This window comes from Giraffa tippelskirchi, chromosome 13 (assembly GCF_054371585.1).
Source record: "Giraffa tippelskirchi isolate mGirTip1 chromosome 13, T2T-mGirTip1v1.2.pri, whole genome shotgun sequence".
NCBI classification, from domain to species: Eukaryota; Metazoa; Chordata; class Mammalia; order Artiodactyla; family Giraffidae; genus Giraffa; species Giraffa tippelskirchi.
In genome coordinates this window covers 83,397,646-83,412,653 of record NC_137287.1, presented here as the reverse complement: position 1 = coordinate 83,412,653, position 15,008 = coordinate 83,397,646, and the positions used below count along the sequence as shown (strand labels likewise).

Sequence of the window (15,008 nt, the reverse complement as noted above, 5' to 3'; positions counted from 1 at the left end):
CTTCTAGGGAAACCCTCTCACATGTTAACAGGCAACAAATGATTCTATGTTGCGTGTTCTATACGCCACTACTTGGCCAAAGCACAGCCATAGGAGAGATTGCACCTTCGTTTTTCAACAGGTATTCTAGACCAACGATGGTAGGTTTTAGAAAATCCTGTGTGCCTTTCTGTTTGGCAGTGTTCTCAGCTGCTGAGAAGCCGTGCAAAAACAAGAACTTGCACAAAATCAAGTAAAGGTGCTTGTGGAGTGTGTCACTTCAAAACCATAAACCTGACCTTTGTAGGAGTCATTCAATCAAAAACACTTAGAACCCTAACCTTTAACAGATAGTGAAGATGAGAGCTATTGAGTTGGACAGATCTATTATCTTCATGTATTGGATTGGCCAAAAAGGTTGTTTGGATTTTCCATGGAATCTTACAGAAAAGCACAAATGAACTTTTTCGCCAACCCAATATTTTATACGCATGGCAACCCACTCCAGTATTCTTGCCTGGAAAATCCCATGGACAGAGGAACCTGATGGGCTGTATAGCCCATAGGGTTGCAAAGAGTCAGACACGTCTAAAGTGACTAAACAACAACAATGAATATATATGTATTTCCTATTTTATATTTTTAAAATTATAAAATATTATGACTTTTTTTGTTGCCTGTGAAGACAATGATTTTTGAAGATTTTACTCTATCATACTGTTTTATAAAAGTAGCCTATCTAGACTACATATTAGAATTTTTACTCACTTCAATTTTTTTTACATATCTTTAGTCTTCTGAGAAGGCCCAGAATATTCTCACGGTAGATTTTGGTTGTGTGGAGGCCCGCTTTTAATGAGGGAACAGCAGCTCACGACATTAGGTTTTGCACTCTTAGCATGAAGATGTTTATTATGGAAGACCCATTTGAAAGTGACTTTTTTTCTAATCCCAGTAAGAAAATATTATAAGAGTATTCTATTATAATTTGCCCCACAGACTATACTTAGACTGAGAAAATGTCAGTGGTGAGAGGGAAATAGAAAATTAGCAACTGTGGAGTGAGGAAGTGATGATTAATTTAACAGAAAATTAACTCGTTTGCACCTTAAAAGGACTGGGAGGGAGAATCTTGGAGAATTAAAAAGTTGACCTTGTTTTCCTGAGTGTGAATGATGCTAAAACCTTACATGTCTAAAGTGAATGGTTAAAGCAGATTTCCACACAAAATAACCTATATTTTATTATTTCTAGAATATCTAGTGATCAATTTCGGGAAAATGCACAATTATTTGATTTATAAAAGGAAAACTTTTTAAATGAAGCGTCCCTGACATTGAGGCATAGACACATCTTTCAGGAAATTTGAAGTCAAGTTAGTTTGATGTTTACACGGAAGTTGTCTTCACCTAAATTGTATCTAACATGTTTGTGATTATGCATTGCAGACAGTTCTCTAGAGCTGGGAATTCTGGTAGTCAGAAGGTGGGGAAAAGACAGGAAAAGTAAGAAGTTCATTTTGCTTTTTGCAAAAGCGTCGCTACCATTTGTAGGTCTATTTCATTAATGTTAAATAAAATCATGTGAAAATAATACAGTAAGTAAACCTTCCTAGTTTTGTTTTAAGGACTAAACTGGTTTTCCTGATGATGGTTTGATATGTATGAGGCCTATTCTCTCCTTATGTCCATTCATTTCCTCAAATGGTTTTGAGTAGCAATATATAGTATATAGAAAAGTTAAGAACATCCTAAAGTTTGTAGTAATAAATTATAGACTTAATCAGCACAAAGTGTGATTTCAAAGGCTGTGTTTCATGAAGATTTTTATTTTTTTCCCAAATGTCAGATCCTTGAATCTGCAAGTTGACTTTTATGTGTTCTTGAGCTTTTAGGATATTTGATTTACTAAATGATTTGCTTTTAAATGCAGTCGTCTCTCAGTAAGCCTGATTATGAAATAGTTTTCATCTTAAGTTAGATTCTTCCCTCCCTCACCATGGTCTTTTTGTTTGGGTCCTTTTAGAAGAGAAAACTGGTTATAACGTCTGCTCAAGTAAACAGACGACCCAAACGCAAATCTGATACACAGCAGAAAAACAAAAAAGGAAAGGCGCAACACACAAGGCATTCCAAAACAGAGATTGATCATTTGTGAATGGCCCGTTCTCCTTGCCATCAGCATGACTGAAAGTTGGCTGTATTTAGAGACTAATCATGAAATCCTATGCACTGTGCTAACTTCCTTTAAAGTCTGAAGTGACCTCCTTTGAATATTTAAAGCGAGCCCAGAAAAATAACAATAATAAGGAAAAGGAAGAAGTGAAAGATCTTGATGTTCTTCTGACACTTGACTCTGTTGCTTTGTCTCTCCTGGAAGCTAAGCGAAGCCAGTCTATCAGCAACTGTGCCCACCTCTCTGAGGCTTTGCCCGCCACTAAAAGCGTCCCACTCCTCCTCCACACCGTGAGCGCGCTCTTCCCGGGTCTCTCTTACTCTTCTTGCTCCCACAGGCTGTCAGGTACTGTAATACTGTCTCTTCTGTCCTGCTCTGTCCCTGGGCTGCTCCTGCTTGCTCGCTTGCCCCTGGGTCTGCCTTCTTTTGTTAATATCCCCGCCTCACGCATGTGTGCCTGGCCATTGCACTTGGTGTTTATTTTCAAAGAATATCAATTGTTTCTAGGTAGTTAGATGCTCAGTAGCAATTAAATAGTCAAGCAGAATCTCTGCATCTGGGCTTTGCATTCTGAGCTGAGAACCATACTTTTTTTTCTTTTTTTCTTGGAATATAATTGCTTTACAGTGTTGTGCTAGTTTCTACTGTACAATGAAGTGAATCAGCTGTGTATGTATATACATATATCCCCTCCCTATTGGACTTGCTCCTGCCCCTCCCCCCACCCCTCTATGTCATCACAGAGCACCAAGCTGAGTTCCTTGTTTTATACAGCAGGTTCCCACTAGCTGTTTTACACATAGTAGTATATATATGTCAGTGCTACTCTCTCAATTTATCCCACCCTCTCCTTCTCCCGCTGTGTCCACACGTCCAGAGAACCATAGTTTTTAAGAGGGGAAAACAGTGATGCCAGCCTTGTGTGCCTTGTGTATAGAGCCTATAGAGTGGAAGGGAATCTTCATAAAATTCTACAATGGTTCTGAGCCTGCCAGTGTTAGTGTGTTTGCTGGGCCTCCCTCAGAATGAATGAACTGGAAAAGTTATGCAGGCTCGAGTTCCTTGGAGTGAATAAATCATATTCATGTATAAAACAATGATCAGTTTACACAGATTCATACTGATTATTGAGTATGAAAAATAACAATGAGTAGTAAAAACAATCTGAATAAAAAAAAAATTACAATGGTGAAAATTGCTAATTTTCAAAAGAAATGTTATTCCCGGCCTTCAACCAGTTAAAATTGAGTTCAGCTACATGTTGTTTATATACTTGCTCTTTCTGGTTTATTAAGATGTTGTCACGTCAAAAGTAATTATTAGCATGAACACCTCAACAAAAGGATTTGTAGTGAATAATTAGGTCTGTGTCTACTTATTTCTCAGTGATCCCAAAATGAATCTTCTTGCTGAAGAAATAAGTGTTTTCATGTCCTTTTAGTCTCAGAAAGATAGTATTATGGATTAGTATCTATTTAATATTGGAGATAGCTTAATTGTGGCTTTGAGTGGCAATAAATCAAGTCATACTCTGGTTTAGCAAAGCAACATACCCCTGATGAGTACATAAAATGTCATGTTACTTACTTCTAGAATATGATAGAAGAATAAGAACTGCGTTTCTTAGAAAGCTCTTTTTGTCTAGTAAATACTGAAGGTGGAAAATAGTAAGAATGGTACATGAGATGGCCACCAGTGAGTTAAATCACTGATGAACATTAACTGCTTCACAATTTGGTTTAAAAAAAAAAATACTCCAACCTGGAGATGATTAAAAAAGTATTTTAATTAGTTTTGCTTTCTATTTGGCTGATATATGCCCATAAGGTGAAAAGTTTTCCTTTTTCACATTCCATTTTTTCCCCACCCCATTTTGTTTAAGTTTTTTTAACTAGTTTGCCCAGAATATGTCCTCACAAGAAATCTCCTGCTGTTAGTAATCTCATTTTGGAGGTTTTATTTCTCATTCATTATTATATTTTAGTTGACTCAGGTTCTCAACTCCCATATGTATGTACACAGTTCCAACAGAAATTGAATATGATTTCAAGCAAAGATTCTCAACTGGGGACGGTTTGCCCCCTAAGAACATTAAGCAGTGTCTGGGGACATTTGTGGTTATCAAGCCAGGGTCCTGCTCCCTGCATCCAGGGAATGGATGCTACTAACCATCTTACAACGGACAAGGCTGCCGCTACTGTAGAGAGCTGTCTGACCCAAAATATCAATGGTACTGAGGTCTGAGAGATCTCGATTTAGGGTGGAATGAAGCAGGCCATGCTTGGTCTATGTTTCTGTGCCTTCCGCATCCTCCTCCTGGTTTTACGGTGAAAAGGACCTAGCGGTACAGTGACTTTGAGGACGATCTGCTGATGTTTCATCTGAAAACCACCGTTTATGAGCTCTTCCCTCATCTGATGCCATGTCTTCTGTACTAGAAAAGTGATCCACGGTCCCGGGTGACTGTTGTATTAAAGGCCTGGGTCCAGAACGACGTGTGTCAGTCCTCAGTATGAGATTTTATGTCCCACATGCGGTGGCCCATGAGAGGATTAAATGTGTGCTCCATTTTGAATTCTGGTGCTGGCCTATCTTGCTAACCTGTTGCTAAAGACAGAGGTAGTGGGCTAGGCATACATTCATCTGTGCATAATTCACACATACTTTTCTTTTTTTTGGCTGTGCTGGGTCTTCATCGCTGTACTCAGGCTTTCTCTTGCAGTGAGCAGGGGCTACTCTTCATTTGTGGTGTGAGGGCTTCTCATTGGGGTGGCTTTGCTTGTTGTTCCTGTGTTCCCTGCATTGGCAGGCAGATTCCCAACCACTGGACCACCAGGGAAGTCCTATAGACACTTTTAAAGTCGCCCCTCTTTACTGTAAGATGACAGTCGGCTAACTTTTTGTGTTTTTATGATAACCTTTCTTGGTTTTGTTTCTTGTCTCACCAACATGTGTTTTAATAATATAACCAATAGACAATTCCTTACCTTCATCCACTCTGATGTATTCTGATCCCTTTGGGACGTCTTATTTGATTGCAGCAGAATTCTGGGACAGTCACTACCACCTGTATTCTGTTAATTCATATGAATAGCTGCATAAAAGAACACATTGAGGGTGGAACTGGCAGTTTCAGTGACTTCCTTGTTTTTTCCTCTTCGATGAAAACAGTTCTTTCCAGCTGTTTTGCACTTTTAATTGCTTTTATGTTCGGACATTTATCAATCTGTAGCACAGGCAATGCAGAGGTAGGTTTTATGTTTCTTTGGAGAATATTATAATGGTTGTAATTAGAGGGTCATCATCTTCTCTTGTTCCAAAGGAGGCTTAATGGGGCCTGATTGAAAGCCTCACTTTGCTGCCCCCGCATCTGGTTTTCCGGCTTCCAGGTAGCACCGGGTTGTTGGGACGTGCTTATGAACAGGGTCCCCAGCGTCCTTGTGGGACATGTCAAGATGTTGAATTGAGTTATGTCTCTTGTGCTTTTTATAGGGTCAAGTTGGTTTGTGCCCAGTGTTTTAAAAGTTAGGAAACTACATGATTAATTTTGCTTGTGCAACCTCGTATGAGGAGTAAACAGCACCCGAAATTTTGGTAATTGAAGAGAGTCTCAGTCTGTAAAGTAAGATGGATTGAGGAAACCTCAAATTAGAGAGTGAATGAAATGTCTTTGAAAAGTAGTCAGACGTCTGGGATAAATTGAAGTTTCTGAAGAGTTTGCACACTTAATTTAATCATGCCAACTCTTTTTTCAGTGGGGAAAAATGAAATTAGTCCTTATTTGATCATTTTTCTAGTGCTTTGAATGAGCTTTAGAAAGCAGTGATTTAGTAATGGGTGTTGCATAACGTATCCTCTCAAGAACCTAAAAAGTTGGTGCTTTTCAAGTTTGGGTTACGGGGTTAGCCCTGCTTGAGAGAATGTGCGTAATCTGGTGACTCTGAGATAGAATTCAGTCCTTTGAAGTGATTTGAATGGTGTGGTGTTCAAAACAGAGACTGCATTAGACCTCCCAGCATTTATAATGTCATTTTTATGTAACTTAGACTGTCCTGTTTCTATTTTGCACATCAGATAATCCTCTACCTTGATATTTGTATATCAGTGTTGTCGTTTAGTGACTAAGTCATGTCCAACTCTTTGTCATCCCATGGACTACAGCTCACCAGGCTTCCCTGTCCTTCACTGTCTCTCGAAGTTTGCTCAAACTCATGTCCATCGAGTCAGTGATGTCATCCAACCATCTCATCCTCTGTCGTCCCCTTCTCCTCCTGCCCTCAATCTTTCCCAGCATCAGGTTTTTTCCAGTGAGTCAGCTCTTCGTATCAGGTGGCCAAAGTATTGGGGTTTCAGCTTCAGCATCAGTCCGTCCAGTGAGTATTCAGGGTTGATTTCCTTTAGGGTTGACAGGTTTGATCTCCTTGCAGTCCAAGGGACTCTCGAGTCTTCTCTAGCACCATAGTTCAAAAGCATCAATTCTTCAGTGCTCAGCCTACTTTATGGTCCAGCTCTCACATCCATATGTGACTACTGGGAAAACCATACTTTGACTATATGGACCTTTGTTGGCAAAGTGATGTTTTTGCTTTTAAATATGCTATCTAGGTTTGTCATAGCTTTTCTTCTAAGGAGCAAGCGTCTTTTAATTTCACGGCTGCAGTCACCATCCACAGTGATTTTAGAGCCCAAGATAATACAATCTGCCACTGTTTCCATTTTTTCACCTTCTACTTGCCATGAAGTGATGGGATACGATGCCGTGATCTTCATTTTATGAGTGTTGAGTTTCAGTAGTAGTAGTAGAAGAGGGACAGCCTTAACTGAAATAAAAAGCCAGCAGGGGGAGCCCAAGAACTGTTTTAAAAAGAAAGGAAAAAAGGACCAAGAAAATGTTTCTGGTATTCATTTGTTCATCTGTACAGAACAAATATTGAGTAGAGACTTAGAACAAAATATGAGAAAAGGCCCAAAAATGTACAGTTCCAAATCGGGAAATTGGGTTTAACTTGCAGGATAGAGAGAATTTGCATGCTTTTTTTCCCCTTCACCCTCTACCACATGACAGCCGAGTCCAGGAGTAGCTCAGGGCACCCACCCCACAGCCTGGCAGTTCCCGGGACTGGGATTCGCCCCCTACCCTCCCCCTCTTCATGGGTCTCCCATCCCACCTCTTCCTGTGGCCTCTGCAGGCTTGGACTTCCTCCACCTAAGAAAGCTCGATCAGCCTTTTTACAAAAGCAGAGCCTTAAAGCCACATCAGGCCAGCCTGTTGGGAAGGCAGAGCAGCTGGCCCTGCAGGCTCTTTATCCGTCTGTTGTCTGAGGACCGGTGGGGACACTCGTGTTTGGAAGCCGTGGTCCCACGGCTGGGCTTCATCCCACCAGATGGCGATATTCTGTATCCTGAAAAAGATGCTGCCAGTGTTGGCCCGGTCCTTATTTGTTTCCGCTCAGAGCCCAGAAACCAACATCTACCAGCTCTTGGCATCACGTTTAAGGGAATAAAGCCTACTCTTCCCGCTGTCCATAAAGACCGGCAGGTGCCAATTGTTTCTGATAGAAGCAGGAAGCTCTTGGGCTCCCTCTGCTGACATTGGATTTACAAGTAGGTTCATTAACAAATAGAAGCCCTTCCCAGAAGGTGTCAATGTCTTGCATAATTAGAATGAACAGGGAAAGAAGACAGTGGGAAGGACGGCCGCTGGTGTCATCTGGCCTCCTCTGCCTGATGCTGAGGAGTCTGGGAGCAGAGCTGTAGGGAGCCTAGTCTGTCCTCTGGGATGCTGGATGGAGCATGGTGTTTATGGATGTCCCATGTTTCTTGTGGGGAAGTGAACAGCTCTTGGCTCTTCAGGAGCAGAGAAGGGCAGAGACAACGTGGAAAGACGAGGCTGTGGTGGATCTGTCTGCTCTCGTTACCCTGCCTTTGCTTGTTCCCTGAGTCCAGCTTCTCAACAGTATCTGGATTTAGATCATGGCCCTGCTTCCCTGGTAGCTCAGATGGTAAAGAATCTGCCTGCAATGGAGGAGACCCAGGTTTAATCCCTGGGTTGGAAAGATTCCCTGAAGAAGGGAATGGTAACCCACTCTAGTTTTCTTGCCTGGAGAATTCCACGGACAGACCATGGGATCGAAAAGTGACTGAGTGACTCACACTTTTACTTTCACACCTGGACTTTGGATCATAAGTGAAGGATCACACACATTTCACAGTTTTTGAGGTCTGGTAATTTGTATCCATGTACTTAAAAATAGAATTTTTGTGTGGATAGTAAAAATAAAGCGACAGCCCTTCAGTGAAATCCGCTACTATATTTAGAATCTTCCTACATACAGCTCCTTGGTTGGGGTGAACTAGTCCTTTGGCTTGTGGCTCTGGTTGAAGGTTACACAGAGGAGGACACCTTGGCCGCATTTCAGGGGATGAATCGGGTGACACGTCCAGGGAGGACAGTACACGCTGAGTTTTGATCAGTCCCTTCTTCGAAGGACTGATTGTTGCTGTTGTTCAGTCGCTCAGTCATGTCCGACTCTGCGACCCCATGGACTGCAGCACACCAGGCTTCCCTGTCCTTCACCGTCTCCCAAAGTTTGCTCAGACTTGTGTCCATTGAGTCACCATCTCATCCTCTGCCACCCCCTTCTCCTCCTGCCCTCAATCTTTCCCAGCGTCAGGGCCTTTAACAATGAGTCTTCTCTTCACATCAGGTGGAAGTATTGGAGCTTCAGCTTTAGCATCAGTCCTTCCAATGAACAGTCAGGGTTGATTTCTTTTAGGATTGACTGGTTTGATCTCCTCGCTGTCCAAGAGACTCTCAAGAGTCTTCTCTGACACCACAGTTCAAAAGCATCAGTTCTTCCACACTCAGCCTTCTTTATGGTCCAACTCACATCTGTCCATGACTAGTGGAATATCATAGCTTTTACTAGATAGACCTTTGTTGGCAAAGTGATGTCTTTGCTGTCTGGGTTTGTCATAGTTTGTCAGAAGGGCTGAAACTGTTGACTAGTGAAAATTTGGAGAAAACATGATCCTAGGGTTATGGATGTAGGGTTCCGAGGCTGCACAAGGGAGGGTGAAGTCTGGAGGGGAGGCAGCGATGGGGTCACAGGCAGGACCACGGGGCAAGTCCTGTAGGAGGGGAGCCTGGGCAGCATGGTGGGGGGTGGAGGTCAACCCAGGGGTGGGGGGAGCAGCAGGAGGGAGGGAGCAGCAGGGTCAGGTAGGCTGGGCCTGCTCGAGACTGAAGAGCTCAAGGACTCCTAGTGGGGATTAAGCCTCTGGGGTGACATCAAGGGGCCCTTGTTCACCGTGAGGAGCGTGAGCTTGAGTGGACAGTGATGGGGGCCTCGGGCGTCCACGGTGGGGGGGTGGTACTGTCAGATCTCGGTTATAGGGGGGCCTTCCTGAGGCCATGGGGAGGAGGGCAGGGAGGAGGCTGATAAAGATAAAGCCAGAGGTCAGGGATGATGTCACCTTGGATCCTCCGTGCTGCAGACAGGAGGTGGGGTGACCCCTCCAGCGCCTTGTGTTGTCTTGGAGATTAAAATGAACCATGACATTTAGAAACGAGCCAGGAGGGACTTCTCTGAGGGGAACATGGTTTATCTTGATCCTAGCTGGGATCACCCAGTGGTCAGTACTCAGCTGTGGTTTTCTATTTTATGACGTACATTTATCGATTCTCTAAAAATACCAGTGGATCGTTTTTGTACTTGAGTGATAAATTCACGCTTGCATTTGGTGATATGTCATTAAATAATTGCAGTATTTTACGTTGGACAGTTGTACATTTATCTGTTAAAAGGAATGATAAAGTTGAAATTCCGCTTCCTTTCATCTTCCTTCCGGGTGTCGTGTGTGTGTGTGATATTCTGCTCTCTCAAATGTAAATGCCCTGTGCCTGTATCTCCTGGCTCCCCCTCCCCTGGGCATGCCTGTCCCTGAAGCTCTTACAACTTACAGTTGTCAACCATTCTGCTTGCGCTGTTTTTTTTTTTACTTCTTCACTTTGAATTAAAACACTTTGTAGAACTTAGAAGGCAAATGTACCCTTGGAGTGACATAGAACTTCTAACAAGCATAGAAAGCTTTATAATGTGAAAGCCACTAATCTTACTGCACAATTTTTGTGGGGAAAAGGTCTCTAAAACAACATTTTTTTAGAGTCAGTGAAGTAGTGAAAGTATTTTAAAACGTTTTGAAATCCATCCCTGTGTGTTCTGTGTTAATGCCCACAGAAGCGGAAGAATACCTGCAGCCAGAAAACGCACCTGCCACCGAATCCGGGCCCCTGGGGCAGCAGCCGATGGTTCGGAGCGGCAGCAGCCCTGAGGTCACTGAGCCGCTGTGTCCTGAGGCCCCCCCAGGTATCAGCATCTTACTCATGCAAGACCCTAGCTTCTGGCCAGGGAGAGGCTGCGTGTCGTGGGGCTTTCTACTTTAATCCTAGTTCTATTTATTTCAAGGGAATTTACTTTAGAGTTTGATTGTAAGGATGTGATTTCTTGAATCACATGAAATATTTTCAGTACTTATTTTTATCTAATTATCTGAAGTGTGTATGTGTGTGTGTGTGTGTGTGTGTCCTTTTTTCAAGTGTGGCATGTTTGAGGACCAGAAAGAAATCCAGAGTGGCTGGAGGAGGTGGGAGGCAGAGGATGTTCACCCCAGGTGAGGGAGGGTAGCAGGTTAGGGCAGAGGCCAGGAGGAGAGGGGTCACGGGGTGAGGGACGAGAGGTGGGTGGCTGACCAGACTTGTGAAGTTTATTAGCAGCGTGCAGATCTGCTGAAGTTGAAAAATGGTAACTTGTATTATTAGTGTTAGGGGCTTCCCTGGTGGCTCAGCGGTAAAGAATCTGCCTGCAATGCAGGAGACCCAGGTTCGATCCCCGGGTCAGGAGGATCCCTTGGAGGAAGAAATGGTGACCCACTCCAGTGTTCTTGCCTGGGAAATCCCATGGACAGAGGAGCCTAGTGGGCTACAGTCCATAAGGTTGCAGAGTCAGACACAACTGAGCAACTGAGCATGCACGCACACCCGTTAGCATTAATCCACAGTTTCTCCAGCAGCTTTCAGGAGCAACCAGGGTGAAAGGTGAAGAGGCAGGTGGTTAGACCTGTGAACATTGACTAATGTGTTTTACAGTGAAAATGCGTGTTTAAGTGTGTCTGGTGACAGTGAACATACGTACTTAGTTTCATGAGCTAGGTAAACAATCAACCAAGCCATCCTGTAGTCCTCAGTGTCAGGGTCATGCCATCCTCATCCAATGAGCAGGGTATAGCCCCTCTTAGAAAGTCTCTCGAAAGAAAAACAATAAACACACAATAAAAACAATTTGAGAAATGTGTTACCTGGAAGGTTTTCTGTTCTCCAGAAGTCTTTGTGTAAGATTGTTATGATCTTTTTCCCTTATATTTGGTGGAATCCATCAGTTGCCTGGAGTTTTCTTGTCGGAAGATTTTAAAGCACTATTCAGATTTTTAAATCATCCTAAGACTTCATATTTTCCTTTTCTTGTTTTAATTTGCATAAGTTTTGTGTGGTTTTTTTTCCTCAGAATTTGTTCATTTATTTTTTAAAAAAGATTTATTGGCCCCAGACTACACGTAGAATCTGATCTTTTTAATTAACGGTGGCAGGCTCGGTGGAGATACCCATTTTCTATTACGGACACTGGATGTCTGTTAACTTCCCTCGCCAGCAATGCTGAGCCACCTCACGCTCCCTTCCCTGTTCTCTTCCTCCCTTCCCCGGCCTGGCTGACTCGGGCAGCTCTTGTTTGAGACACATTCTCCAAGGCCCCCAGACAGGCCTTGTTGCTCCCCTCCCCTCACCGTGTGTCACATTAACACTCAACAGTGAAGGTCTCTGTGCATCAGAGACCAGGTCTGTGCAGTAGCTGTGACCCATAGGCTGCTCATGTGCTGGGCCCTGCACTCTTGTTTTTACATGTCTTAGAATACCTAAATATCTAAATGTAATCATTGCCTGTGTATAAAAATCTTTTTCCAGTTTTACCATCTGAAATGTTTTCTGTTGTTGATTTCCCCCCTCCCCACCCCCAAATCTCTAGGCCAAAAGCTAGAAAATGCACAGAATGTGAGTTCTTCAGAGCCCAGGCCTGCTCAGGAGAGCAAAGGACATGAGAAGAAAGAGCATGAAGGAATAACAGTAAGATCTTTTCAGAATACATCCATGTGTCATTAAAAATATATGTACAGATCACTGGCACAATGTATACATTTATTAGTGGCCGTGACACTATCTTTTAAAATGTTTTTCCACTTAGATGTGTTTTAGGGCCAGGTGACCTTGAGACGTTTGGAAGACTTGCTCACTTTCTATGTAAAATTATAGTCACATTACAAAAATAGACCGCAGTAAGCATGAAAACAGGATTTCCCACCTGGTCTGTGTGTGCGCTTTCTCTTTTTAAGGACATCCTTGCCTGTCACGCAGATGCTCAGACTCCCTATTCCTGGTATCACTTTAGGTTGTAGCCTTCACCTGACACGAGTTCACAGATAAATAAGATGTTGCAACGATCTGTTATGTTTCTTTCTTTTTTTAAAAATGTAAAATGGCATTTATTGGTTTCTTAAAACACAAATAAAAAGTTTAAAGAAAAAAATTAAAAAGTAGCCCTAACTCATTCATGCAGATAATTCCTATTTATTCATTTTTTTAAAAAATGTAGTCTCTATGAATAGAACACTCAGACATCCCAGAAAGGTACAAAATACACACAGAAAGTCACTCCCTACTCTTCGCTGCCTGGAAGATATGAGTGTTAAATTTCCTCGGTCTTCATTTTTTTTAACGGGCATATACCAGCTTTATACGTACGTTCCATTTATATGTATATTCTGTGTGTGTATTTCAACAATCAGATAAACACCCAGAGACTCACCACCAGCATAGAAATAAGAATATCTTCAGTGCTGTTGCCGTGCCTTGTGGGCGTCGTCTTGGTCCCTCAGAGAACAGCTCTCTCTTGTTGATCTCTGTGTCGATCGTGTCTTTGCTTTCCTTTGTAGTTTTGCTTGAAATGTATGTACCTCTAAACAATGCATCCTTTAGTTTCCCTCATTTTTAAGCTTTATAAAGGTGGTATTATTGCTTTGTTCACTCACTTCCATGTGTTTACATGGTGGCATGTTGCCCTAGTTCATTGCTTTCTCTGCTGTTTGATATTCCACCGTGAGTAGACCACAGTTCACTTTTCCATTCTCTTGTTGACGTTTAGCTTGTTTCCCTTTTTTTTTTCATGAGCAATGAAGCTGTGCACATTCTTGTATGTATTTCAAGATCTACGTGTAAGATTTTCTCAACGGTGTTGTCTTAGAGTGGAACTGATGAGTCACGGGGAAAAAGGATGCTCTTTTTCACAAGACAATGTGTCTTTCTGCAGAGTGGTTGTACCATTCCTGTTTTGGCCAGCAGTGTGTAAAAAGCTTCTGTTCATCCACAATCCTGCTAACACTTACTACTGTCAGATTTAAAATCTTGGGAGTCAAGTGGGTGAAAATGGGATCTTGTTTTGTTTTGTATTTCTCAAGTTGTCGATAAAGTCTTCCTTATGTTGATTGGCCATATGTGTTTCATCTGTGGAGTGCCTACTGATGTCTTTTCCATTTTCCTGTTGATTTGTCTTTTTTATTTGTACTAATTCTTTATGTAATCTGAATACGGTTCCTATATTGGTTATGTTTCTGGTGAATTTCTTCTTCCAACGTGTGGCTTATATTTTCACATTCTCTATGTTGTCTTTTCATGAACAGAAGCTCTTAATTTTGATATTCTTGATTATCATTTTTTGTTATTACATTTTATGAAAATTAAAAAAAATTCATTTATGTATTTGCTTTTGGCTGTGCTGGGTCTTTGTTGTTGTATAGGCTTTTCTCTAGTTATGGTGGGGGTGGGGGTTACTCTGTAATTGCAGTGTACAGGCTTCTCACTGCGGTGGCTTCTCTTATTCCAGAGAACCAGTTCTGGGGCACATGGGCTCGGTAGTTGTGGTTCATGGGCTTAGTTGCTCTGCAGTATGTTGGATCTTCCTGGTTCAGGGGTCCAACCCATTTCTTCTGCATTAGCAGGCAGATTCTTCACCACTGAGCCACCAGGGAAGCCCTGAAAATTTTAAAATATCAACTGGAAAGGGATGAGAATATTTGCCTTACGTTTATAAGTGTTTCAATTTTGCTGTATACTTAAGTCTTTCATCTGCCTGGAGCTGATGTTTATGGAGTGGCAGTAGGGATCCAATTTCATTTTTTTCCCCTTATGGATAGCCACTTATCCTGGGTCCCCTATACTGAATTCGTTTTCCTTTATTGATCTGAAAATGCTACCTATCTGTCATAGATACTGCATCCCAGATGTGTGAGGCTTTGTTTTGGTGCTTCTTGAGTCATTGGTTACTTTGTCTCTCTGTCTTAATACCATAGTTCCCCTACTTCCTCCTCACCCCCATCCAATGGAAGCTATTTTTTCTACTATCTTCTGTCTTTTGTTGTTGCTGTTGAGAGGTCTTCTGTCCATCCTGTTTGTTGTTCCTCACCGTTCTTCATCCTTGTCCTCCAGTTTCACTACAGTATATTTAGACGCATTTTCTTTTGGTCTGTACAATTTGTCCTGTTTTGGATATGCTATATGTGCTAGGCATCTGTGAATAATTGTTCTTCCATAGCTTCTGGAAAATTCTTGGTAATCAGTTCTTCAAATATTGCCCATTCTTTGTTCTTTTTCCTCTTTCCTTCTGGAGTTCTGGGTAGAAATATATTTAGACTTTCTCATTCTGTGTTCTATGTCTCTTAAGCCCCCTTTCATATTTTCCATTCTCCTT

At 42.1% G+C, this 15,008-nt stretch overlaps 1 protein-coding gene across 7 annotated transcripts in view; it reads left to right on the top strand.

The window, feature by feature from the left end:
- RALGAPA2 (Ral GTPase activating protein catalytic subunit alpha 2) overlaps window positions 1–15,008 on the top strand; it is a 287,034-nt gene that overhangs the window by 104,350 nt on the left and 167,676 nt on the right. For all 7 annotated transcript variants that reach the window (XM_081558721.1, XM_081558719.1, XM_081558720.1 and 4 more), the window contains 2 exons: window positions 10,395–10,523; window positions 12,234–12,331. In XM_081558721.1, the coding sequence (XP_081414847.1) occupies window positions 10,395–10,523; window positions 12,234–12,331 (227 nt within the window). The remainder of the gene's footprint in view (window positions 1–10,394; window positions 10,524–12,233; window positions 12,332–15,008) is intronic.